The 27,458-nt window shown below is 41.4% G+C and overlaps 1 protein-coding gene and 1 long non-coding RNA gene across 12 annotated transcripts in view; one reads left to right on the top strand and one right to left on the bottom strand.

Annotated features, from left to right (window-relative positions):
* The window catches only part of RBMS3 (RNA binding motif single stranded interacting protein 3), a 722,481-nt gene that overhangs the window by 253,040 nt on the left and 441,983 nt on the right, over window positions 1-27,458 (top strand). For 2 of the 11 annotated variants that reach the window (XM_067291483.1, XM_013950752.2), the window contains exon 1: window positions 18,785-18,976. The exons of the other annotated variants lie outside the window; for them this stretch is intronic. In XM_067291483.1, the coding sequence (XP_067147584.1) occupies window positions 18,902-18,976 (75 nt within the window). In that variant the 5' untranslated portion in view covers window positions 18,785-18,901. Of the gene's footprint in view, window positions 1-18,784; window positions 18,977-27,458 lie in introns of those variants that run through there. 11 annotated transcript variants of the gene reach the window in all.
* Window positions 1,556-17,924, bottom strand: LOC106491207 (uncharacterized). The gene is made up of 3 exons (XR_001293740.2): window positions 17,592-17,924; window positions 16,439-16,495; window positions 1,556-1,571 (listed from the first exon to the last, which is right to left on the bottom strand). It is a non-coding gene; the product is annotated as an uncharacterized lncRNA (long non-coding RNA).

The raw sequence follows: 27,458 nt of genomic DNA, 5'->3' as shown, positions 1-27,458 counted from the left end.
AGGGCAGATGACTTGTATAGGTTGGTTCATTAACTTCTTTGTGGACAGCCAAAAGGTTCACAATTGGATCCCACTTTAGAACTAAGGATTTCTTGATTTCAGTCCTCTGTTTACAGAACTGCAATGTGCTTCTCTGACTCTAACTAAAGTATTCCCTGACTCAGTGGGGAGGTTTGAGGTGTTGTAGATATAATCGAGATGTGCAAGTTCCTATGTCTCAAGTAGATGCACCAGTAATTTGTTAGCTATTACATGAAGTTTCCTGAAAAGAATATTGTCCAAGTTGCTCTTGTAGTCATGGAGCCATTGCCTACTTGTTAATTTCGGACATTGTATTTTCCCCTTTATTTTAAATCAAAATGCCATAAGATACTAAACTTCAATATTTATTTTATGGTGTTGAACTTGAAAGGTGCTTCAAGACTATGTAAATGATGCAATGTAAGTACAAGGTAGCATTTTTCTTGTTTATTTCTTATTAGAACTTTTTCCTTTCTAATATTAAGGATGCTTTTTCAGGGTGGAACGTAGGGAATTTATCGTGCAACACCTGTTTACAAAAGAGGGACTTGATTAATTTCCCACTCATGGTGCCGAGAATGTTCCCCTTTGTTGTCATTTTCTCAGGGTTATTACTCATTACCCTTATTCATTCTGCTTTGATAGAGGTAAATAGCTTTTAATTCCCCCTGCCCCCAAACCTTCTTAAAGTTTCCTTTGACAGCTTGTTGTAATTATGCCCCTCATTGAAGACAGTCATTATTCTCTGTTGCCCTGAACAAGATTATTTAAGGCTCATTTTGGATTTACTGTGTGTGTTGTTGTTAAATGTATTTCCCTGAGAAATAGAAAATACCAATATAGTGGCTGTGTGAGACAGTGATAAACGTGATACTGATCATAGCTTGTATGTGTAGTTAGAGGTATTTCAGCAAACATGAGCTATGCCCTTGTCATTACAGTTTAAAAACAAACAACAAAAAAAGTGAATGCCAAAAGGATACAAGCAAGAAACTATCCAAGCTTGCCGTAAAACCTGTTATTGAGTAACTGTTACATACAGTTTACTGTTGAGCTGTCACTGTATCCTGAGCTTTAATAAAATATAAGCCAATATTTTTTTTTGCTATATTAGTAGTCTTCTTTTGGAAGGTATCCGATGGCATTATGAATGTTATTCATAATGTTATAATACTGTATTGCAACACTATTACATCCTCATTTTCTCCAATTCAGCTCCCCAGACATAACTTACTTGCCAAAATTAACAAGTTCTTGGGAGTGTCAAGATTCTTGCTTTGCCACAGGCCTTATTGTTGCGGATACAACCCAGTGCCGAGGCATTTAACAAATAGCTCCGACCATTTCTGCGAGGCAAGGAAAGAGGGCACTGGTTCTTCATTTCATCTCTCCTCTCCTCTCCCTTACAAAAAGGCGCTGCATGGTGAGCTCTGCTCCTAATTGTTCAGGTGGTTAATTCCCAGAGAGACAGGCAGCAGGGGCAGTTCCAGAAGCATGCCTTTGCCCTTAAATGAATTTGAATCCACTTGAGTAACTGTGATACACCAGGGCTGATGGGCAGAAAAAAATAGTAGTTACTTTTTTTTTTTTTAGTATAAGTGATCATATTTTAATCATCAGCCCTTTTAGAAATGGCAGTTACAGGTTTTCTAGCTGCATTGCATCTACTCTAAACAGATGCTTTCATTTGGAGACGGCAGGTATCTTTTGCTTATGTCCTTAATTTGGTCTTCTTACCTGCTCCCTCCCCCTTATGCCAGGAGTTGATATTTCTTTGGTGTTCTAACAATCTTAGACTATTTAGTAGTTGTCTGATTCACTAAAGTATTGGCATTTCTGGTTACTTGAAAGCAGTAACATGATGCAAGGAAAGCTACAGAGATTTAAGGGAAACAATAGTTTACAACTGAGTAATGAAGAGCCTTCGGAGATTTAAGTTACTGCAAATAGAAGACATAATGCTGGCTCCTAGCTTATTATCAACAGTATCTTCAGTTACCCTTTCATATTATGAAACTCTGCTTTATGGCAAACATACTCCTGATGGGGTAAGTTTTCAAACACAGACACTCTTTCACTTGTAAATAACCCACACAGAAATGACTGCATGTGTGTATCTTTTAACTGGATATATTAAGTTTAAACAAAGAAATTTAAGTTTCTGTAATGACTTCTCCCAGGTAAGGAAATATTTCAGGAACTGTCAGAAGCAGATAATCAGAATTTACTTGGAAAGTGGGTAGACATATTTTTCCAAAATCTGTGTTAGACACAGGAAGTAGGCACAGGCAGTAGACACAAATTTACAGAATGTACTTGTCTGATTTACTTATTACTACTTTTTGCTTTACCTTCACTACTGGGGGTCAGCAACTATGTAAAGACGTGTGTTGGAGGAGATCATCCTTGTTGAAAAGGAGCTGATCAGGGACTGAGTAACAAAATTGGAAGTATTATGGTGGTCGTGAAGTTACTGGGGTAGATTTCATATTAAGTACCAGAACAGTGTTCCCACAGGGTCCAGGTGCACTTGCTGCCTGTGTGATGTAGACCTGCTGTGGGCAGTAGTTGTTCACCTGGACGTCTGGAGCAGAGGCTGCCAGAGCACCAGCAAAGCATCTGAAGCAGCAGAGTGGTAGATTGCCACCACAAATGGTGGTATACCAGATTAGCAGAGTTGGCAGATCTGCATTTGCTGCAGCATCACCATTCCTGTAGAAGTTTACTTGTGAACTGTATAGCTACACTCATTGTGAGTGTTAAGACATGAAACTGCCACATGTATGGATGAGCTTGTGATTTACAGTAGGGTCTGTGTGAATAATTGCAACTCTTGTGCATGCACACAGGTCATTACAGGATGTTTCAAAGGCTGAATTTTGAACAAAGTGGACACAGAGCCAGCACTATTTCAAAGATATCATCATCTATATGTGCATTTCTCCTTGGCTTCCTACAGCCTTACGTCTCATAATTGGGAACAATCCCAGTCTGAGAAATAAAATGACAAATAGTGCAAATAATGAGTACTCTTCTTTATCATGATGGTCTGCACATGCCAGATTTAATTGTGCCCACAAATGCCACAGAAATTGAGATAGATCCAAATCCATCTCATGCCTTTAGCTTAGCATACACGTCTCTATTTCCCAAGAGAACATGAAATCCCTCACAGAATATGAGACTGTACCTTAAAAATTATTTCAAGTGATTATATTTATAGGCTGTTTATGAGGCTCATTGCTATGTACATGAGCGCATAAATGAAATTAGCCTCACAAGAGGCGTTTATCCAAGGACACACAGGATGCCTGCAGCAGAGCCAGAAACCAGAAAAGATCTTCCAAGTTTAGTCCAATATCTTAACCACAATGCTATTTTTGCTTAGTTGAGCCCCGTTGTACTCCATTAGTGACCAGAAATATTCAAGTGAAGAATTCTGCTCTGTCTTTCCAAACAAGATCACGTGTGAATTGTATGCTCCTCCCTAAAATATTAAAATACCTCACCAAGAACATGTGCCCCTGTCCTTAGTCAAAACTGTTACTTTTGCATGACTATAGCAAATAGCAAAAGAAAACAAAAGGCATATGTAAAGTCAGATATTAGAGATCTCCTTAAAAAGAATAGCTCATGCTTCTGCTATAGAGAAATTATCCGATATAGAGAAATCCATTACAGAATTTTGTATGGAGAGGATGATCTACTTTAGATGTTAATCCTTTGGAGTCTGTTTTAACTCTCTATTTTGTAAAATTATTGCCTCATTCTCTGATAATTCTACAATTCTACATCATTAATTTTATATGTAGAAAGGGATTGATTAAACTGCTTATTGTTAAGGTTTGCCATCTTTCTTTTATAAATGTTACATAATTATAAATTATAAATCTTTCTTTTTGATTGCTGTATGAGTAGGATTAAGTTTCTTGAGCAAGAAGACTGAGATTAACATGCAGGGCCAAAGCCTGGAACAGTATCTACCCTCCCAAGTTCCCAGTCCTCTCCTGTCAATATGTCTGTGAACCTCATGGGTCAGGGGTGTTGCTCCCCATATGAGAGCAGGGAAACCTCCCATTGCTACCGGTTGCTCCGTTTGCTCTGTGCAGAGGCCTGTTTGGGAAGGAGCTGGAGGTTTTAATGTTGTAGAGGAACCATGGCTGGACCTGAAGCTCCAAGTTTTCATGCAAGTTGGGAACAGTTAGTGTCAGGCTCCTGCGCCAGGGCTGTGTCAAGGTGACAGCTGGGCTGTTTGGGCATGGGAAGATGCTGATGTGAACCTCACTGCAGCTCCCAGGGCCAGAGGTAGTGCTCAGCCCTGTCTCCATGCTGCCGTGGAGGAGTGGGCACCACTCCTGCTGAGGCGTTCAGGGAGCTCCCTTCTCCCATCCACCTTTCTCCTCCTCCCCCATCATCTCTTCAAAGTCGCTGATATGTGTCTTACTCCTCTTGGTTGTAAGATGAACACCTGGCTGCCAGGTTCTGGAGGTTGGTTAACACTAGCCAGATAGCACCTGTTTTTTGTTGTTGTTGTTTTTTTCTCCACTTTCCCTTTGTAAGAATCTAGGAAATCACACAGCAAAAGCCCGTGTATATTGCTAATATTGGTAAAGCTGCACAATTAAGAAGCCTAGGTAACAGAGTGTTGGTACTGTGCTATAAATGCCAGTTTTCAGAAAAAACTTAAGGCATCCTCAAAATGTGCACCAAAACCAGTGCCAATTTTTCACTTATTTTTTATGTGCCTCAGTTGCCTACTTCTTAACTAGAGATGAACATATTTCTTATGTCAAGTGTTAAGAAGATGAATTTACATGTGTTGTAAAGCGTGCTACCACTGTAGTGAAAATCACCTGCTCAAAAGCCTATGCAAACATTAATTCTGTCTTCAGAACAGAGTCTAGATGCTGTACAGTAAATATGGTGTGGTATTAAAAAGTGATGAGGAAATATAATATGAAATATTTTGTCATTCAGTGAGGAATACCAAACCAACACTTGAGAACAAGGCAAGGGGCCCGCAAATTAGAATAGCATGCACTTCTGAAGATTTTAGTCTAATGAATCGGCTCAAGAGGATAGTGAAGGTGGAATAAGCAGTCTTAATTGTGGTATTTCATAGATTTTAGCTTTTAGCTTGCAACTCTTCTTTTAATATACATTCTATTGTGTTGCATGAAATGTATAAGGTGGAAATTTAGCAGGTCCATCAGGTTAACAGAGATCCTAGTATCGTGTTCCAGAAGTCCTGGGCTTGATGTGACACCTAGCCAAAAGGCACAGGTATTCCCACTGGTGGGCACGCAACAACCGCCAGCTTCGGGGAGGGGGCAGGAGCCGGGGCTGGAGCCTGTGTGGTGCAGGTAGACAGGAGCCATACGTGGAGCTGAGCTACAGGCACGTGTTGTGGCTCCGAGGGAGAAAGAGTGGGTGGCAGGGCGGGCAACTTGCTCGGTCCACGGCTGGAAGCGGTTTTTAATAACTGGTGCAGGAAAGGGCTGTGATGTTTAAGAGACAGTTCTGCTGAACCGGGTCAAACTGCTTCCAGACAGCTCTGTGGGACTGAAGTGTGCAATGGCCTACTGTCATCTACCGGCCTACTTAGATCATGGGTTATGTGTGTGTGAGTGTTTGTATATATAAAGCCGTCCATCATTTCAGCTCAGAGAGAGTCCTTTTCAAAGCAGCATGTTGGGATTTAGACTCTCTGTTTTCATTCATCTTTATAGGAGTTATACAACTAAGTACCCATACATCACCTGAATTTTTATCCCTTGCTGTTGAGCAGAGTTACAAGTCTAGCTCTTGAATTAGGTGTCATTGTGTTTCTTCTTTCATGCAAGGAGGCAACTAAATTATTGCATAAAATTACAGATGTAAATACTATGAGGCTTATATACCACTCTTTGTAATCTTGAAGAACAAGTAAATGACTGGCTGTGACAGTGAGAGCATGGGATCTCTGTCACCTTTCCCTTACAGCCAGGAACTTAATAGAAAAGCCCAATTCAGAGGGGCATGCAGAGAGGGTCTTTCATTTGCCCTGTTGTTCTTCACCACTGTTTCCTCCTACTTGATCTCTCACTTTACACCTAAGGCATGTTTCTCTTGCTGTTTGAAGAGTGCTGAGTGCAGATTGGCTCTTATCTAATATTATTTAGTGTTAACTCCCTTTTCCACTCAGACTGCAATGACTGCTTCAGGGTCATGCAGGTGGAAATGAGAACGTGTTGCACAGGTAGTTGAGTCACTGAGCTGGTCCCCCAAAGTGTCTGCTCTTTACTGCAAATAGAGTTTTCTTTTATTGCAAATAGAAATCTCAGCTGCCAGGAAAGCCACCTGCATATAAGCATGCAGGTAGCGTAGTGAAGGTTGCTGCACAGTACACATTAGGATTCCAGTCTGAATGATGCAGATGTTTAGGGACTTGCAGCAGCTTTAAGGTGACCCAGAGTTGCCAGAGTGACAAGGAGTTGGGACAGTTCTACAGGGCATTTATAAATATGATGCTTCAGGAACAACAGCTAAGAACTTGCTAAGAGCTGACATTTGCAGCTAAAATATGTAATGCCTGAAGAAATGAAAACGCAACCCTTATTAATATTGGCTTCTCCTAGCAGTAAACTTGAAATATTACGGTAGTCTGTAAGTGTGCAATGCCTTTTTCCAATTAGAAAAAATGTGTCTAGTATCATGTCTAAGCAGGGGTCCAGCAGTGAAGGACAACATGTACCACTAAAGCAATGGGCACACTGTCAGATGAAAAGGAATCAAGAAAATAGTTAATGCCATGCTCTTGGCCACAGCCCTAACTGAACCAATAAATATTTAATTGTGTCCTGAAGGCTCATTAACTTGGGTTCTGTTGTTCAACCAAGGGGAGAAGCAAACGGCAGAATCGAGGAGTTCTGACAAAACTGGCAATGAGCGCAGCGTGCTTTATATCTGACAGACCAACCCCAAGAGCCTGTTGCCCGGTCCCAGCTTTTGAGATGGGAATTAAGAATACAAAGAGAGAAAACAACCAAACGCATCCCTCTTTATCTCCTGGCTAGTGCTCAGTGAGGTATTCGCTGGCCTCTTCTCATACTCGGTACTAAAAGTTGTCTGAAATAGATCAAGGAAACAGGAAGACTGCAGCTGGTGTCTGGAGACTGGTATATATCATTACACAGGCAAAAACAATGTTAAAAAAGCATTAAGGTTGCAAAGTCAAGTGTTCAAAAGGTATAAAATTACAGAGTAATGGTTGTCTATGCATTTGTAATGGACTTCACTGTGAATACTCATTTATATTTTTATTATTCATTATAATTATGTCATTTCTCATTAACCTTAAATGTGGGATCACATGGAATTTTCCCCCTTTCCTTTTAGTTTAATTTGTGTGGAAAAGGTTTTAGCTTTTCTAAAAAAGAACCTGAAAATGCCATCCCATGGCATATTGACAAATGGATTGTCAGCAAAATTGAAATCTTTCTATTTGTCACAGAGACATAGAGAGTCTGGCAGCATTAGATTTTAATCGTCTGTGTGGACCGGTGCTAAAAGGGGATGGAATGGTTTGCAGCTGGTGTAGATGATTTTTGGTTACAACAGAGGAGTGGTCAATGTCAGGAGTTTTGGGTTTACTGTCAGGATGTTTTCTCCCAAACATACACATCTCTGCTTCTCCCATCCTAGCCCATTTCGGCTCCTCTTTTGCCCTGTCTAGGTCCTCAAACGAACTCTGCTCTTCCTACCTAACTAGTTGCCATTGCTGCTGCCCTTTCATTCTTAATTCTTCTGGATTTCCATTCTTAATCTCACCTCCCATTTTGCACAGGTATTTCCAGCTCCCCGTCTGATCCATCTCTGCTCTGGACTGTAATAATCACTCGCCCTGGGCTCCTTTTCAGGAGCACATGTCAGTGTGTCCCTATATCCTAGACACATGCTGCTCTTACTCTTCAGTTTCCTTTTGGGCTCTCTCCTCCACAGCTCTTCACTGCGGTGGGTAATATCCCAACACTACATAATATAATTGCAAAAATAATGCAGTACCCCACAGTACTACCACAGTTAGGTGCCAGTATCTCCCATCGTATCTTTGATCTTGTGCTGTGCTGCTCAGATCAGACCACCCCTGCTTTGTGCAGCTTTCTGGGTCTCTGCCTTCAACCCCGCAGTTAAGAGGGAGGTAGGAGCCTCTTGCTCTTGTCTGCCTGGAGGCTCTTCCTTCCTGCATTTCAGTTTGGGAAAGCTCAGGAGAAGAGTACAGTGTCACGTGTAGAGGTCTATGGGAGCTGCAAGGGAAGTGGGTGCAGAAACTCCAAGTAGGTATTTGCTGAGCACGCAAGGACTCTGCTATTTCAGATGTTTTTCATGCAGCCAAATTTGGAAAGCTTTCATAAGAAAGGCAAAAGGCACATCCCTAATGGAAAGACTCGCCTATTTGGCCAAATTTCAGGTCTCTCTTCTAAAGCATGTAGTAAGAAATCTTGCCTTCCCTTGGGCTGTTTCCAGCCACTATGCGAGGAGAGGAAGCTGGATGAACTTGGACATTTTTTGCCTGCATTTGGCACCACTTTATTCTGACACAGAAAAAAACCTTGCATCTTTCTTGAGAAACAAGAAGAGGACCAACAGTTTGACTGGAATTTCTCAATATGAATTCAAAGTTAGGGTGTGATCTATAGGATGGAAACATTCAGCTGAAATGTTAGAGGTCTAACAAACTAGTAGTTAACTGAAATGGAGGTCTGATAAAATGGGAGATGTTGAACAACCACAGAGACAGAATGCTACTGGCCTTTCTGATAAAACATTCAAATAAGATGACTAGCAGAAAGAAATACCTATTGCTGAAAGACAACTTGGAAATTAAATTAAATTAAATTAAGGCTTTTTCTCCTGCAACCTCTTTGCTCTGTGCAGAAGTGTCTACTTTTTTTTGTGGGAAGGTACCATATGGCCAATATCACAACTTACCAGTGAGCAGAACTGGTGTCAGTATTTCAGCTGGAAAACTGTATCAAAGATAAATATTTCACTTCTACTCACTCTTAGTGTTTTCTCCTTGTTATTCTTACCCCATTGTATGTGAGGTGAAAATCTTCAGCAAAGACTATTTTTATGCTGATATAGTTAGCTGGCTCAGGATCCTGAAAAGACAAGAGCGTTGACTTCAGGACTCTCCAATTTGCAGTGGTTAGGAGGAGGGAAGATCTTTACCTACATCTTTACACCTAGGAGAATCTTGTTTAAATCCATTTATTGAAAGCAAGTTGTGCAGAGGTGAGACTGATTGGATCCTTGGCTTATCAGACCGAATTCTTCCCCTCTTTAATGAATGTAGTATCCTTACCTTCTACTAGGTTTTGAACTCCCTAGCTCTGTTCCCACCCCTGCTGAGGCACCTCAGCTGACAACAAAGTTCGATGTTTATGGCATGCAGGGCTTTCTCCTCCCACAGAGCAGGGGCATATTCCGAGTCATAAAGAATAGCTCGGTGGTATCTTTTTTCCCCCATGGGGGGAACCAAAGATCCTCTGGTCCTACATTCAAACAACTGAGATTCCAGGTGGGAAAATATCAGTGGAACCAAAGGTGTCTGTGACTGAGGAATGGTGACAACAAAAGAAAGGCAGAAAAGGGAAGGAAAGAAAAAGAAAGCACTTGTGCTGGCAAGATGGGTTAGGTGGGGACAGGAATGAAGAGGAGACAAAACAGATGAAGGATTACAGGCAAAAAATGATCTGGGAATAGGATGTTGGGAGAGGTGAATAGGGTAGAACAATAGGGAAGAACGTTTGCTGAATGTGAATAGAAATCATTATAAAGTTTCTACCATCTCCTAATAAAAATACAGTAGCCCTGAGTCCCTGAGCTTTATTAAAAACTCCATCTGGAACGTATGAAAGAAGGCAGGCAAATTATTCTCAAAACAGATAGCTTTTACATGAAGGAGAATGAGGATGCTGAATGATGAAATTTTTTGAAGGCAAAAGATTTTTGATGAACAAGGGTGAAGAAAAGATGCATCGGGGAGGGAGGAAAAGAAATTAATGGTGGGGAAAAAAGGGGAAGATTTGAGCTATAATTAGCATTTGTCTGTTTGTAGGAAATAAATAATCCATCCAGAAAATGTTTCTGGTACAGGAAAGTGGCAGTCTGTTTTTGTTAGATGTCAGGTATCACCCTTACTTTTGTTCTGGAAAGTTGACAAGAATAGGATTTGGAAGTTAAACATTTATACGGTGTGCTCTGTTTAGAATGGGCTTGGTACCGTTTAATGGACAATGAGTTATACTGCAGCTGACAAAATACAGATTTCCTAAACCAAATATATTCAGTTCAATACATTTTCTTTGGTTATGATGGACTGTAATCTGGCATGACATAAAGTTTGATTTTGCACGGCAGCTTGCATTGGTTCTGTGGTAAATGGAAGCTGTCCATTACAAAAAATGCCATTATTCCTACAGAAGAGTGAACTGATTGGAAAAATGGAGAATTGGTTCAAGTCTCCAGCTTATCTGAGAGTAGAACTTTTCACCCACCTCACAGTACAGTACTTCTCCATTTGCTATACATTTTCTCAGTATCTGGGTAAAATGTAATTTGAGAGTTAGATATTTCCCTTCTGTTTGAAAATGTTACACACAATCTTCTAGTTCCATATTTAATGGACATTTATAATTTTTCTTGTAATGTCATGGGAAAGCTTTACATGTTGATAAAAATGCACTAGAGGTTCTACTGAGTACTTTTATATGCTTTTCACTTCACTTCCTGATTATGTCCAGGTGAGAAGGAGAAGAATAGCATTTTTGTGTCCAAAGATTATAGTTTCATGCACTTCAGTTAAAAATAAGCAACAGACAAACACATTTCACTGGAGAACTGATTTAAGAAGTGGCATTTCATCTGTCTAATTCCTAAACAATGTTTTCCTACTGTATGAATAGAAAAACAGAATTTTTGCTGAAGATATTTTTGAAAAAAACATTACAGACTTTTTTAGACTTTTTTGGGGAAAAAAAGGGGAAACTGCTGCTGGGTCAAGGCAGGATTTGTATGAAAGATTAAAATTAAAAATTGAACTGTGTTGCAAAAAAGGTCTTACTTGAGGATTTCATCAAGAACAAAAATTGCAATGGTACAAATGAAAAAATTTTCAAACATTTTTGAATGAAGTTTTGGGCAGAATTCAAGGGTATTGCTGTAATTATACTGCAGTTTATAAGGGGGTCATTAGCAGATGAAAAGGAAATTATTAGCAAAGGCTCCTTCAGGCCTTATTTACAGCCAGTGTTAGATGAAGAATTATCTAGTGGGCAAATAAGCCTGCCAGATATGAAAGAGACAAGAAGAAATGTAACTTGGCATGCTGGGGAGGATAAGTATGGAGAAAGCTGAAAGTATTTTATTTGATAGTAATGGAATTTAGCCTGAGATGACCCTCTATTCTTGCCTATTGTTAACTTTTTTTCCCATGCAAAAAATGCCAGAGTCTGTGAGAGTTATCTTAGAGTAGCTGTCTGAATGATACAGGAACAAGCTGTTTACATACATTATTACAGATTTCTGATGATATGGTTTTTTTCTTAGGACCAAAATTGAGTCTCCCTTGTGGTAATGTAAAAACACAGCGATTGTTTTTGCCACAGAGCCCTTCCAATCTAAGCGGATGAGACAGAGTGAGAAAGGCAGGAGGACAGAGAAGTGGTTTATCCAAGGTCACAGGTCAGGGACCGGCAGCGCCAGCAGGAAAACACAACCCAGGCCTCTAGTCTTTCTGGGCTTACGCAAATAGGGCGATTCCCCACCGTAATAAGGCTCCAGCCTAAGAATGCCCACGCGTGGGGTTATGCTGGTGTTACTGTAGCTGTAGAGGATGCTGGTATCATGTCAGTAAATTTTCCCATGCAGATAAGCCCCCGCGCCTGGGCCTTGACTGCGACAGTCCCCTGCACAAAGATGTCCTCCCGAGCAGCAGTGCTGTTGGAAATTTAGCAAGAGGAAGGAAAGAAAAAACAAAACAAAACAAAACAGCCCTCGCTTCAGTTGGAGGAAAAGATAATGCCTTTCAAGTTGAGAGGCTCGACTCCTGCTGGCCTTTGTTCTTAAGTGTCCCCTTTCTGTAATTTCATAGAGCAACTTGAATAATGCCGCTTTGTTCTGTGATTACCCTCAGTTGGAGCACAAAATTAATATCTCACTAAGTAATTCAGTACATGAGGGGTGAACATTTAGTTAAACATGCCCTAAAAAGCGAGGATTTTCTGTGTTTGCTGGAACTCTCTCAGTGACGATTAATTTGCCCGTGTTCTTATGTGTTTATGAGCCTCAGTAAACAGGCGGCATATTTACGTCTCCCCATTACCTTCAGAAATAAACTTCCTTAAGAAAAAAAATCTCATGTTTCCTGATTACAATCTGATTTTTAAGCAGAGAAGTGGGGAAAGTGACTAGTAAGCAGGACTTTGGGGGCAGAAAGGTGGGAACTGGAGAATTTTCTCCCTCTGAAATTATACTGCAAATAATACTAGTGGTACTGAGTTAATATGCTACAACAGTGAAATGGCCTTGGTTAGTCCTGTTACTGTTCGGGGCTTTGTTTGCCCTTTCTATCCTAAAAATTTAGACACATGAACAGATGCAATATTTACTAACTTGCGGTTTGGATCTGCTATAGGAAATATAACTTTTGGAAGACATTTCTTCTAACCTGTGCAAATCTTGGTGTTTCCTGAAAGCCCTAAATATTGATGTATGATCCTATGTAAGGACACAGCAGTGACACACTGCTGTACAATATGGCTCTTCAGCTTCCTTACATTGTACTTCTCTGCTGTGTCTCTACTTTATTTCCTTGAGAATCTCCTCCAGAACCGAAAGGAGCTATGAGACTGTTTGTCCTGTTACCCTGCTACTTGTATTTGCTTTGGCCTTTAGGATGTGAGGGATCCATCATTCTTCTGTGACAACTTGGACATCACAGCTAATAGGTTGTGTTACTTAATTCTCTCTCACATCACAGAATGAATTAACATTTGGAAAGCATTCTGAGATGCTTCAGGAAAAGATTGGAGACCAAAGATAAAGGCAATACTATTTACTCTCCTTGTGTCCATTAGCATCTACAGAAAGAGGATCTTAAAACATAACTTTGGGGTGTCTACACAACTGGCTGCTGGTCTCATTTGTTTATGCACATAAGAGATTACATCAGATCCCATTTAGCACCGGGACGTGTAAAAGTAGACCAGTGGAAACATCTGAGCCATAGTAATTTAAGATAGAAGACAATATGGTAAAAAATAATGAAACTAATGATAGTTTGGTATTGCCAACCCTAAACAAACTACAGAAAAGTCAGGTTTAAGATAATCAAGAAATTGATCACAAATTATATAGGTCTGACTTCTTTGTAAAAAGAACTGTTTTGATCTGTATCCTAATATGCAGGGTCTAATCCCCAAAGTGTCCGTATTGACACGATGCAGTCGGGAGCGCCTCTCTGGCTGCAAAGGCCGCGCAGGGGCTGGGTGGGTTGGTGCCCATGCCTGGCGCTTGGCTGTGGCTCTGAGCCCGGCTGTCAAGCCCTTGCTCTCGTCCCAAATCTCACACCTCAGCCCCTTCAGGAGATTTTACTGTGTCTGGCTGCAGCTCTGCTGAACGCTAGACCTCATGGTGCTGCTGAAGAGGAGCTGAGAGTCAACCTGACCAATTTCTCACCAAGGCTGCAGGGGGATGTGTGTGTGTTGAGGGGGTAAAACCACCCTGAGTGGTGATGGCCTCTTGTGGCTCCTTCCCTCATTTCCTCCACCTTACCACAAAAATGGTATCTTAATATTCCTTCTGCCCCATTGACAAAATTTGTGGGAGCCAGCAGGAAGGAGAGAGAAGAGGCCAGAGCTGTGCCTAACCCTTGCAGAAGGCCATGCTGGCTCTTCTCCCTCAGTCAGAGGGCAAGGAGGCACGAGCTGTCAGGTCAGAGGGGTTCCCAGGCCATCTCCAGGTCTGACATTTGTGTAGTCCTGTAATGGATTCCTCCTCCCACAGCCCCACCAATTGCTGTTTTGGGGAAAGATCAAATTGACCCAGATGGGCTCATCTACACGCATCTTGGGGTCCCTCTTTCTGGAGCCAAAGGTAGGGCTGAGATCCAGCATTGTGTGCGGGAGGAGAGAAGATCTGAGAATGGAGGCGTCCCTACCTCAGATCACGTAGATCCCAGATACTTAATTCTGTCATCGTTATTAAGCTAAGTGTTTTGTTCCCCTGTGTCTTTTTTTTCCCCACACCCCTCCAAGCCTGTTGTCTATCGCAAGCCATAAGCCTTACTGATACTGCAACCGCATCTGAATATATAGCTTGTTAGAAATTCAGTTAGCTATCCTTAAGCAAATTAGCTTGATAAATGAACTATTAAATAGCAAGATTCTGTGTTCATCAATACAGTTTTAAGATCTCTGGACTGAATGAGCTGACAGATCTAGAAATAAAATCAGTATTCTTCTTGTAACCCATTGTAAACAAGCTGTCAAGCATCATTATGGTCTCCTTTGAAAATAGCTTTAATGAGTAAATAGAGAGAATAAAAGCAGAAAGACAGTGCCAAAAATGTAAGCCCAAGATAATTGTTGTTTTTTTTCTTTAACCTTATATATTGCTTTAGGTGATGGCAGCTGTATTTCTCTGCTAAACAAGAGAATATTCCCTAGTCCACACTTAGACAATTTTGACATAATTTTGTCAAAAGTTAATTTTTCTAGAGTACCTAATACTGCTTTTCAGGAGCAGGGAGCTAGAATCTTTGAATTACTCCCTGATTCAGATAGGTATGAATCATGGTACAGCTAAAAAGATATAGTGTTGATATACGGGGCTTCTTATTTTAAAAAAAAAAAAGGTGTGTAAAATTGTATTTAAGCAAATGAACCCCTGAATTATGTTCCTCCACTAGGTATCTGCTTTTCTCTTTTCACCAACTTTTTTGTGAATGAAGATATCTATATTTTATGAAATGTAAAAATACAGCCAAGCATATGTAATTTTTGCACCTCAGTCTGCCAGGAGAAGCATTTTTTTTTTTCCTGTCAGTTAACTCCAGGTTTCTTATCCGTGGCTTCAGTTGTTTCTGAATTAATATCCTTCAGTGTCTTCCTTGGAATGTATTTGGCTGTCTGCTTTACAGTTGATTTGCTCCCATTTATTTTATTTCACTTCTAAATTTCCCGTTGAAGATGTTCTTATTGCTCTGCGTGTCTTGTGAATTGCCCTGCGCGCTGGGTGACACTGGTTGCAGCAATTTCTTCTCAGGTGCGTGGGGACTCGGCTTGCTTGCTTGATTCCCAGGACTGGTCCTGGGTTTGAGTTGATAATGAGCATCCAATAGGAAGAAGGAAAGTTGTGAAGTTAGCTCGCTGTTGCTCACCGGGATTGAACAGCTTGTCTTTTCTTTTGAGGAACATTTATACTTAACACTCGGTAGGCAAACTGCTATTTCAGTTTGCAAGTGGATTCAGTTATTCAAATGCACAGGCCAGAAAATGAAGGGGATTCTATTTAAACAGTGTGCTCCCAAGTCACAGATGATCTTTTTGATGTCTATATTTTGCAAATGGAAATTTTCCATTTTCCAGCACTAGCATTTGTTCAGAGGCTGTGTGCTATCTAAATCTGCTTTTGTGGCTGCTCATTTGCATTTTGCTATGCTATATTGCCTCCCTTCTTCTCCCCCTGGTCCCCCACTCTTTTGTATTGAATTCCTAATTTTATTCCCTCCACTTGTATCTTGTAAGATGTATCTCTGAGGGCTCAATCATGCACGATGCTGAGCTATCTCTGCTGTTTGTTCCAAGTGCTCAGCACCTTTTCAGGATTACAGGTGAAAAGGGAAATCTAAAGCATCTGCCTATTTAAGACTTATGTGGGGGAGAGAGCAGATGAATGGTGGAGCTGAAGCCAGCCCCCTCCCAACTCTCCCCGGTCAGGTAAGAGTCTGGCTTGTCCTGCAGCTCCCAGCTTCTTCCTGCTTGTGGAAACTCTTGTAATTACTTGCCAGTGTATGCAATGTTGGGAGGAATCTTGTGTTGAAATTTTATGGCAATGGTGTGAAATAGTCAAAATAGCCCTTTCTGGTCTTAAAATAATGGCTCTAGCAAACCTTGCGTGTTCAGATAGATCTTTTGTTAGAATGCTATTTTTCCTCCTTACTTAGTATTTCTTTTTTATTTCACCCTGTACACTTAGGTTCTTTCTTCCTCCCAACCTGGTTACATCCACCTCTACAAACAAACTGCTTAGGAAGAAAAACTCTGTTAATATCCTGAGGGAAAAGTGAGAAGGTGGGGAGAGAAGCACAACAACTTAATTCTGGCAGTTGAAAGAACAATCTGAAAGTTGTCAGGCTCAAAGTATAACGTACCGTCAAGTAATCAGTATTCACTTCTACAGATATGAACCCTGGAACAGTCTATTTTACCTGCGGGGGGAAAAAAAAAAGGAAGGGAAAAAAAAAAGGGAGCGTAAGCAAGAGTATCGCTGGAGTATCACGTACTACCATGAGAGGCAGCGTAGTTTAAATCTGGGAAGCAATATAAACTGAGCCTAGGGCTGGGAGCCAGGAATTTCTGACTCCTCCTCCTGTTTCTTCCTTACTCACTTCTGTTCTGGGCTTCCACGGGACCAAGCCACCTTAACTGGCTTTGACTTCGGTAGAAATTGAAAATACTCGGTAGCTCTCAGAATTAGGCCTTTCCTCTGATTCTGTTTCCACAAGCTTGGAAGCTGTGTTGGTATTAACGCTTCACAGGGCTCCTTGAGGGGGGCAAGACAGAGTCAGTAATGCTTGCATCATGGTTTGGAAACAAAGCACTGGTTTTCCAAGTGTTTACCTCCCAGAACAGGGACCAGCTACTTTTGTAAGCACAGCACCTAGCTGTTCCTGCTGTATGGTGCAGACTGGTGCTTAATGGCCAGTAATTACTGATGCCTGGTCATGAAACCACAGTGTACCTGCAGGCAGTATTTTGTACGCATATATTGCTTCCTGCACTGCCTATTTCCTTCAGCTGCTTTCTTTTGCTCATGAACTGGCAGGTTATGGGGCAGTTATAGGAATCCATAATAAATTTAAAAAAAAAAAGAAAAACTCTGCTTACAAGAACAGCGAACTGCCAGAGTAAAGCGTGATATTTCCACGTTCCTGTCATGTGCAAGCACATGCCCACAAACCAAAACACAGCTGGCAAGTCTAATTTTAGCTCTACCAGCCTTGAGAAGTGTCCCTTTAAAGAAATTCTTTTTATAATTCTTTTTTTCTGAAGCAATTTGGTTGATAATACAGCAGCTGACAATTCTGCCGCAATACTACTGATGATTTAAATAAAAACAAAAAGAAACTGCTGCCCCACATTTTTTCCCAAATTTATAAATAGCCAAAGCCACTGTAAAAAGGCCCAGGCATTTGATGACGTGCTAAAGGAATAAGCGATTAAAAAAAAAAAAAGCAAAAAAAAAAAAAAAAGCTGGGATTTGTGTACAAGAGGAAACATCTTGTTACCCCTGCACCTTCTTACCGCTGATTTATAGTCGGGTTGCGAGACGCAGCCTTCCTTCGAGCCTTTCGGATAAACATTTGTGAACGCGGTGCCGAGGCGGGTCCGCGCACAGGTGTGGGGCTGCCGCGCAGGTGGGTGGCGGGGCCGCGCGCTGCGGGAGGCGCGGCCGCGCCGAGCCCCGCTGGGCCAGGGGCAAGCGGAGCCCGAGCTCCAACTTTCGTGTCGCTGGAGTATTTCTGTGTTCAGCTGAAAGAAGCCGGGCTGGGCGAGTTTCCTCTTTACCCTCTTCCTCCATTTTGTTCCAACTTTAAATAAACCAAGTCTTATACAAGCGGTCTAACAAAGTATGCGTTTAATATGTCTGGCCCCGGGTCGCGCCTCTGCCTTTCTGTGAAGTGCCGTATTGTGGCACGAAGTAGTTTTTTTTTGGGGGGGGGGCAGGGGGAGGCGTCCCTCATCTGCTACACGGCTCCGTGACCTCCCAGTGCCTGTTTAAAAAAAAAAAAAAAAGGCGGTGTTTGGGTCTTCATTTTTGTTTTTTCCCCCCGCTCTCTCCCCTCGGCGTCCCGCGGCGGCTCCGGGCGCTCCCGGCGGCGGCGGGGGCGCGGGCGCGGGCGCGGCGGGGCGCGGAGGCGGGCGCGCGGCCGGCCCGGCCTCCCGGGGGAGTGGCGCGCCGAGGTCCCTCCCACCGGCGGCGCGGCGCGGAGGGGGTTTGAATGAAAGACAGGACGAGCCCGGAGCACCATGTCACTCCGTGAGGGAAGCAGCGGCAACTAGGCTGGGGAAGGCTCTTCCCTTTCCCCCCCTTTTTTCTTTTTTTTTTTTCTTTATTTCCCCCCCCCTTTTTTTTTTCTTTTTTAAGGGGGGTGGCTGGGGAGCGAGAGGGAGGGCTCGAGAGAAGGGAAAAGGACGCGGCGAGCGAGTGGCTCTGCAGAGATTTGGAGTTGCACTGTCTTCCTGATTCCTCTCGCAGGACGTTTTCCTCCAGACCCGGGCGACTGGCACCGCCGCAGGCACGCTGCTGAGGCAGGAGGAGGCTGGCTGCTCAGCGGGGGGCTTTTTATACCTACATATATATACGCACGCACACACGCGATATATATTTTTTATATATATATATGTGCATGCGTGTGTGTGTGTGCGCACGCATTTTTTTTTTTTTTTTATTCTTGCTGTGCTGGAACTAGTGAGCGGTAGAAGGCGAGGAAGTCTCGAAACCCTCCTCGGTCACCAGTGCTGTCAGGAATAGTGGTCTAAGAGGAAGAAAGGCCTGGGGCACTACACCCTGCCAACGAGTTCCCCGCACCAGCGAGCAGGATTCCAGCTACATGGGCAAACGCCTGGACCAGCAGCCAATGTACCCCCAGTACACCTACTACTACCCCCACTATCTCCAAACCAAGGTATGGTACGGGCACCCCGCTCGCAGCTGCGGTGGCGCCACTGCGGGACCGGCGCGCGCGGAGCGGGTGATGGATAGCCCAGCAGCGCAAATCGCGGGGTCGGCCGGTTTGTTTCTTGCTGTTTCCCCCCTCGCTGCCTTGAATTCGGTGTCACACAGAGCTGGTAGACAGAAGCTGGCATGAGAGAGGCAGGAAGGTTACTGTCTGTGCCTTGTTATTATTATTATTGTAATTCTTTCAAAGGCCGCCAGCCTTGGTTAATTCCTTTTATTGTTTGGGGAGATGGGTACGGTTAAGGCTGCCGTAACACCAGGCAGGTAGCGTGCTTCTTCAGGCGTAGGATGAAGATTGCTCTGGACAGCATCAGGCACGAAACAGTCTTTCAGTGGCTCGTTTGGTGATCTATACAGTTTATTCAGGGCTTAAGAGCATTTTGCCATTAGAAAAGATGTCCATGGAAGCTCAAACTTTTAATCAGCTACGTGCACGGTGCTGGGAAGGTCTGGGGAGAATGAGGAGCGAACTGACTGTAAATCTTGTGGAGTTTGTTTCAAGGTATTGCACTGCTTTTAATATTTCATTAAATATTGAGGATGATATGGCTGTACTCCATTGCATGTAAAAGGTCTAGAAATAGAGAGCAGCTACTTCTGAAAAGCGTATTCAAACATGGATTCTTTCTCTTCTTTCTTTTTTTCTTTCTTTCTTTCTTAGTGATTTTTAAAATGTCAGTAGGCTGGAAGGCAGGCCTGCATCTCCTAAAGAGGCTGAGTGAAGTCGATGCTACTTGGCCATGAGTTGGTTAATTAAAGCTTTATTTTTCTTATGCCATTGTATAATAGTCTGCTCTCTGGAAAGATTTCCTTTGTGACCAAAGGACAGCAACAAAAGAAATCCCTAAAACGAAACTTTGGAAACCCAGTTAGGACACCGTAAAACAAAACAAAACGTAGTGTGACCTCACAGCCACAGATTAACAGTTTCAGTCAATAAACTAACATCCTTTAAGGAAACACAAAAAAGCCAGGGACACACATACGTACACATGCACACACTGCTGCGTACGCATGCACGCATTGTACTTCTCTGGCAAATTTAACACATGGGACATTTGACGTGTGTGGGGTGAAGTGCCATAGGGGAGGCTGACTTGTCCACACTTTGGGTTTGAAACACGTTGATCTGGTTGCAGTTCTGAAAGGATAAGTTACGTTTCCTTGCTAATAAAATTACATTCCCGTTAATGTTTATAGCCAGACCGCTGCATTATATAAATTAACTAATCGTCAAAACTGAGAATCAGGCTGGTTTGAGTTGCAATGACACCAGAGACACTCAATATGATTATAGCCTTGTAATTCGTAACAGGGTTACCTCTCATTTGTTTGCTGTGTTGGTTCTTTCACTGTATCACGTAGACTTTTTGTATAAGATGTAGCCTTTTTTTAATTTTATATTTTGGAGCAATTTTTATCACTTTTTCTTTTTCTTCCTTCCAAGGTCGATCCAAATTGCATTTTACCTTTGTGACCATTTAGTGTATATTGTTGCTGTTGCAGCAGCAGCCCGTCACTAGCTTGACTGCAATATTGCCTATAGCTTTAACTGTTTGGGGGATTGGGGAACGCAGACTGATGCTACTCCTCAAAACCTGGCAAGCCAAGGACATGAAACAATTGATGGTGTTTTTTTGAAAGAACAATAGCCTCGAGTATTAGAGGAGAAATATTGGACATTCCATCCCTTATACTCACGCAGCTTACATTTTGCTAGTCTTTTTTCCCCCTTTTTACTCTTTTTTTTTTTTTTTTTTTTTACTTTATAAAATATGCTTTTTGAGGAGATTAACCAGGTATTTGAGCTTAAAATAGTAACAATAGCTTTTCCATACAGTGTCTTTTTTTTAACCTGATGCTTTAAAAAATAAATTAAACCCACTTTTGTAACCGGTATAAAATTATCAACCTTGTGAAAAGTCATGTGTGTCTGTCTTTGCACACATGTCATATTGCTGTAAGGATAGGTAAATTTTCCAATCAGTAATATATTTTATATGGCATTCATTTTTCTTTTTTCCTCTCTCTGCAGTTAAATGTACGTGTAAAACCTAAATAATAAACACATACACACACGCATATATACACACACCTACAATTTTTTCCTCTTCCCTAGACCTTAAGAGTTTAGAGCAGTGCAGACAGGCAGCATCTGGATTTTGTTACCTTAAAGCTAGCCATCAGCTTCTGGGACATTTTAAAGCAGTTAGATCCATTGTATGTCTAAAGCTAATATTCGGGTAATCAAATAACCTTGTGGTGGAGAGCTGTATCTTTTATCATGTCTATCAGAACAACACATACTAATAAACTGCTGTATGATTCCAGCTGTACTGTGAACCTCAACTTTTTATTTTCTCAAAACTATCTTTTGTACTAAACACCATGAAGTTCAGCCCCACAGAAAGAATGTCTTTTTAGGTTTAGTCATACGCACTGAAGGGGGTGCGTTCATTCGAAATTAAGAATTAATAATTAGGCTTTCTCGCAGCATTCGTGTACAGCTTGTGAAACACTGAACGACAGCAAGTTAAATGGGCAAAGTTTTGAAATTTGTGTTCCCCAACATATTTGGGTGAAGTGTTTCTTTTGCTTTGCTTCTATTGTGAAGTTATCTCAGTCATTCTTTCAAAAGTACCACATTATTGTACAGGCATCTTTCTCGTGGGGGAGGACAAAGCTGCATAGGATTTAAGTGTGCAATCCGTGTTTGTAGCTATCTCATGTAGCTAGCACATTGTTATGCAGAAATGGTGTAAATGAATAGCTATATGGGCAATAGAATTATAAATAGAAAAATGAATTCCATATGTTTGTGTGATTGACTTGAGTTTTTAAAATGTTTCGTGGTCTTTTGCGGAGCATGAAGCACACACTCTGATTATTCAATTTACTTGTGCTCCTTAATTATCGGATGCCACCACTGAAGTTAAAACTTTAATTGCAGGTTTTGACAAAACCAATGTCATCCAAAACTTTTTAAAAAATAAACTCGATTTTTAAAAGACAATTACAAGGTACTTAACATGTCCCTTAAGGACAAGCAGTGAGTTGGAGGGAAAACATAGCTTAATTTTTCTCCTTTTGGCGTGACACTGTCTGACAACTGCAGTTTGGAAGTAGTGTTTGAACTTCTTTAGGTAGATCCTGAGAGCAGAGTCTAGTTGTTCTAGGAGTGCTATGGATCTGTTTCAAAACAAACATTTTTCTGTTACTGTAGTAAATTAAGGATAGTCTCATGTTCTTGCTGCAAATATTTCAAGGGGATAGGTTCAGTTCATGTATATCTGATGAGAATCTGTAGCAGTTTTTATTTTATTTATGGCTATTAGGTAAACTTCCTCAGCTGTATCCTTGCTGATGGCATGAGTACTAAAACAACTGGTTTACAGAAGCACGTTGTAAATCATCACTTATAGAAGGATAATGATGCCAAATCTTACATAGGAGTTTGAATTTATTTCTTTAGTTTTTTGCTCGCCAAAGCAAATTCTTTTCTCTTTGCCCTTTTGCACAATGGAAAACAAAACTGAGCACCATTAAATTTCATGTAATGATATGAAAAGAAAAAAAATTAACCTAAGCCATTTGAATATGTTTGAAGGAGTCCCTTTGATTTAATAGACGCTATGTCTTATCTTTGTCCTCTGAGGCTTATGATTAGACCCAGAGCTGGGATAACCTCTCTCGGCAAACAGTCTACTGAAAAAAATTGACTCATTTGGGTAGAAAGAAGGAGATGTCGCAGTTACCTGCAAGCAGGAATTGTTTGTTTTACAATTACTGTACCTGTATTTGGGGTAAAAATATGCCAGTTTAGCAGCTATTTCCATGCAATTTGCTTTTGTGCATTCTCTGGGTATTTACTATCTGTTATTCATGTTTTGGGTTTGGTATTTTAACTGTCGTGGTGCCGACTCTGCTGCCCAATTAGAAGGCTGAAATACCCTAACGGTACCAGCAATGCTTATTCATCTCTGTATGCCTGGTGAGTATGGGAGTGCGTGCAGAAGGAAAAAGCATGATATCCCAACACCTATGTGAGTAAAATCCTGTCTCCACAGATGTGAAAAGTGTGCAGATTGGCCTGCAGGCAAGAGTGGCTTAATAAGTGTGTCCATGACGGGACAGCTATTAGCCCCAACTTAAGAAAAAAAAGGACCGGGGAATTCAAGCAGGTGCACCCTGGAAGCGCTTAAACTTCAAAAAGTCACTTTATGGGTACACATTTGGGTTTTTGTATTTGGATGAAATCCTTTTTTCTTTCTTTTTTTTTTTCTTTCTGTTTTTTCTCTCCTTTTTCAAGGCATGAAGGAATGGGGGCCCTCTTCGCATTGCGTGTCGCATGCACGCTTCCCCTCTTGCTGTGCCCGTCTCCTTTAGGAAGTGCGTTTTCGGCACCCGCCCGAAGCTCTTGCCTCTCTGCGCTGTGTTCCCACCAGTCCCGTGCTCTCTTGCCGCTCGCGTTTCCGCATGGCGCAGTGACCGCGTTGCTCGCTTTCGGCCATCTGGCTGCGCAGAAGGCCTCGACGCCCGAGCTGCTGCGCCGGCGCTGCCTGCCGGGGCTTCGCTGGCTGGTGGCGTCGCGATGGCGCTTGGTGCCTGGTGTGAAGCAGGGGTCAGGTGTAAGGAGTAATTCATCAACCACACACTGATTTCAGGCTGCATTTCCAACCATCTGCAGCTTGGACGGCTGCCAGAGCTCAAAAGTCTAGCTGGAGCCCATACGATAGTGCCAAAGTAAAGGCAAACACTTGCAAATAGAGAAATGCATTTCTAGGAACGAAGTCGGGTAGCACTTAGCCCTTGTTTGGTTCAGTATGTTGTAGCATGTTTTAAATGCCTCGAAGAGCTATCGTGAAGACGTATGAATTTGTTTAAATGCGATGTAAAAATATTTAAGCCTGCTTGTATTTTTGACAGTAATATTAATATCTAACTGTAGTATTTTGCCAGTTGTTTTAAACAATAAGGAAGATAAAATTATGTTCTTCTGAAAAATGCAGAAATATGAGCTTGTTTGCTTTCCATTATTGTTTGCCATCTATCCTTACATGCCTGGATAAAAATACTCTTGTTGCTGTAAGGGACACCATGATATATTAAAATTATGTTGAATCTCTTAGTTGATTTTCCTTTCACGTGTTGTCTCAGTGTAAGTCTGTTTAAATGAAAAAAAAAAAAAGCTGTGGGAAAGGAAAGTTCAAATTTTTACTCTTGAGGACATTTGTATATTACTGTATGCTATAGAGATTTATTTTGCAAACATATGTTTTACTTCCATAAGAAAAGATGGGAGTGGTAAGCATTTGCCAGATTAGGCTGCATAGATCTTACTATGGCAAGCATCGTGTGTTTGTACTTAAAATTTGCAATGCTTTATACAATGTAGCTGTTCAAAAGTAAGGCACAGTGCTTCAGAATTGATTTGTTTTTTAATGCATTGTGGCCTTTCAAAGTAAGCATGATGATATATATGGACTTCAATGCAAGTATCTTGGTAAAAATTGTCAGATTGTCGGTTCTTTAATTCCCATGAATTAAAAAACAGATAAGAAAAAACGTGTTCCAAGTAGGACGCTTGAGTTCATTTCAGGTCTTGCTGTAAGTAGCCTGGATAGTGTTCTCTTTGCATGTAATTTTAAGCAGGGTTTTTTAATTATTATCTTTTTTTCATGTGGGGGAAGTGGGTTTGTCATTATCTATACTCCAGGCAGGGACTTTGAGTTCACTTACAAACAAGCCCATTCCGGAGAGTCCAGGAAGAGAAGCAGATTTTAAAAAATGAGTGGGCTGTTTTTATTATTATTTTTTTCTGTTTTGTTTTTCTTGAAGAAAAGTCTTTTAATGTGAGAAATTTTATGTAGAGAAAAATGGTTGATGTGTCTCCAGAACTTGCTTCCAGTGCTGCATTAAAATTGTGTTTTGTAACAGTCTCATCAGCTACAGCTGTATGTGATTAAATAGTGTAATATCAAAAGCATGTGTGAATAAGAGCTTTTATGATATAGTTGTTCCATACCAAAGACTGCAGATGGGCAGAGAAGGGAGACTGAGAACAGTGATTTACTCAAATATTGTCACAGTGTATATTGCAAGTGTTTGTGTAGCGATATTTTGCAATTGCTTTCCCTCTCGTATAGGCAATATTGAGTGTTGAAAGGAAGTTTAGAAATAAACATTTTTACACAGAGAGCTACTCTCAATGTGCAGTGTATCAGACTGAGAATTATGTGTACGGATGCAGAAAACAGCATCCCAATATTTTAAGTAGCTGATTAACTATCATATTATTGAACAGAAATTACAGCAATGGGGATCTGTTCTGCTTCCCTTGAAAAATCAGTGATACAACTTCAGTTGCCTTCAGGAATACAGAATCAGGCCCATAGAGCACATACTTTTCTCTATGGCAAAACCAGGACAGCTGAACAATATGCAGTTTCTTAAAATACAGATTAATCACAAAAGAAATGAGAACTGACTATCGAATTGGTTCTACATCATACAAACAAGTAGACAAGCACATCTGATATTTAAAATAGCATTTTGGGTTTTTCTATGGCTATAACATTTATTTAGTACTACTTTGATTTATATTTTTAGAGCATCTGTTTTTTTGCTTCTCATTCTTTGTCTTTCTGCCTGTTTCTTTCTCTCCCACAGTTGACATATAATTTATATGTAGTGAAAGTCTAATTGCCGTATGAGATGTCCAGCATAGAGTCCGGTGCCTATAATGACGATTAGCAATTTCTGTGAGAAATTAAGTGTGGTTCGTCCACAAAAAGTAAAGGATAGAGCAGAGAGGTGGTTTTGCTTGTATTTATGTAGTTCCTATGATAAGAATACTGTGTAGCCACTTTGAAACTTGAAACAATTCACTTTTTTGCGTAGGTCTTTCCTGACAATACAGCGTTTCTAAATGAAGAAGTGAAGGTTTACTTTCCCTATCTGCAGTCACAAATTGGAGACTCCTGGTGGGTTCTATAGCCATATACCGTCTTTTTGATTATGTTGGCTCACAGCAAAGTCTAATCTCTTGTTATGGAAGTTTTTATTAGCTGAAAGATTTTTCAGGCTTGGGATTGTTAAAGAAGAGAGAAAGAGAGCTTATTTTTCTTACTTTTAGATGCAAAGAGTGTTTTTTTTCTTTCTTTCTTTCTTTTCTTCTTTGTTTCCTTGCTTGCTTGTTTGTAACAGTGGTGGGAATAAATTCTCACTCTGCTCATACGCTGTAAAGACAATTTCAGTGTCAAATGTGGTCATTTATGAAAAAAAAATTTAACACTACCTTTTTTAAATGTTTCATTTATAGTAAATTTCTGCAAATGAAACTGTACAGAATTGCTTTAAGGTTCCTCCGTTAATTGTGTTGGCTTCATTCAAATGAATGAAATAAACCACCTGATTTATATGGATTGTAGTAGAAGCCAGAAGACACATAAGACTGCATGTTTATGATGTAGAGCTCGCTGATATTTTGTTCCTCGTTGGTGTCTCCGTGACACGTTTTATGGATTGTGCCATGTGGCTGGTGTTGATTTATAGGCTGTCATGTAGTGGAAGTGATGTCACTCCTGTGTGGTTCAAATTTATTCAAGAAGCAAAGTTGTTGAACAGATTTGAACCCCCCCCCCCCGAAGAATAAATCAAATGGTGGTTTGTTCTCATTTTGTGAGTTTGCATTAATAGGCTAAATCCTGAGGTCTCAACTGGGACACCATGTGATCTGCTGCAGGTGGCCGTGAAGAGCGGGAGGTTCTTATGGATGGACCAACACGACATTATTATTTTTTTATTAAAACTGACTGCTTGCTTGGATTCTGTCCCATTCCCTTCCCTACCCCTGTCCACGGCCTGTTCCTCTGCAGCGCTAAATTTAGAGACGAGCTGGGCTGAACCATCCATCGCTGGTGGGCCTGACCTTTCTGCTGTGCTGGGCAGCAGAGGCACCTCTAAAATGCAGTGGGTATGCACTGTAGGTGTGCACTGGGGCGAGGTGCTCGTAGCCTTCGGCTCAGGCTCACTGGCAGGTGAGAGGCAAATTAAAGGTTTGGAGATAACAGTGGAGAGGGCAGAGTGCCATTTTGGACGTGCAGCGCCAGAGCTGGCAAAACCCCTGAAGTGGTGCCGTGGGCACGTGCAGGATAAACTGAGGTTTGGAAGCTGCGGGCGGAGGCAGTTCACAAGAGCAGGAGGAACAGGAGCCGGGTATACCGCTACATCACAAGAGGTTTATAAAGCTGGGTATCCATAGTGACAGCAGGAGAGTGAAAATCTAGATTTCAGGAACTCACCTGGTGTACTGTCCTCCTCCTCCTTCAAGAAAAAAGTATTTGGCAGCTCTTAAAGCTAGACTGATGTGCCTGTATGAATTCCCTGTTGCCCTGAGAGCTGTCTTTTCAAAGTTGTTCTATTTTTCC

Source organism: Apteryx mantelli, chromosome 2, assembly GCF_036417845.1.
Source record: "Apteryx mantelli isolate bAptMan1 chromosome 2, bAptMan1.hap1, whole genome shotgun sequence".
In the NCBI taxonomy this organism is placed as follows: Eukaryota; Metazoa; Chordata; class Aves; order Apterygiformes; family Apterygidae; genus Apteryx; species Apteryx mantelli.
Note: the sequence above shows the minus strand (reverse complement) of the source record. Positions and strands in the feature narration are given on the sequence as shown.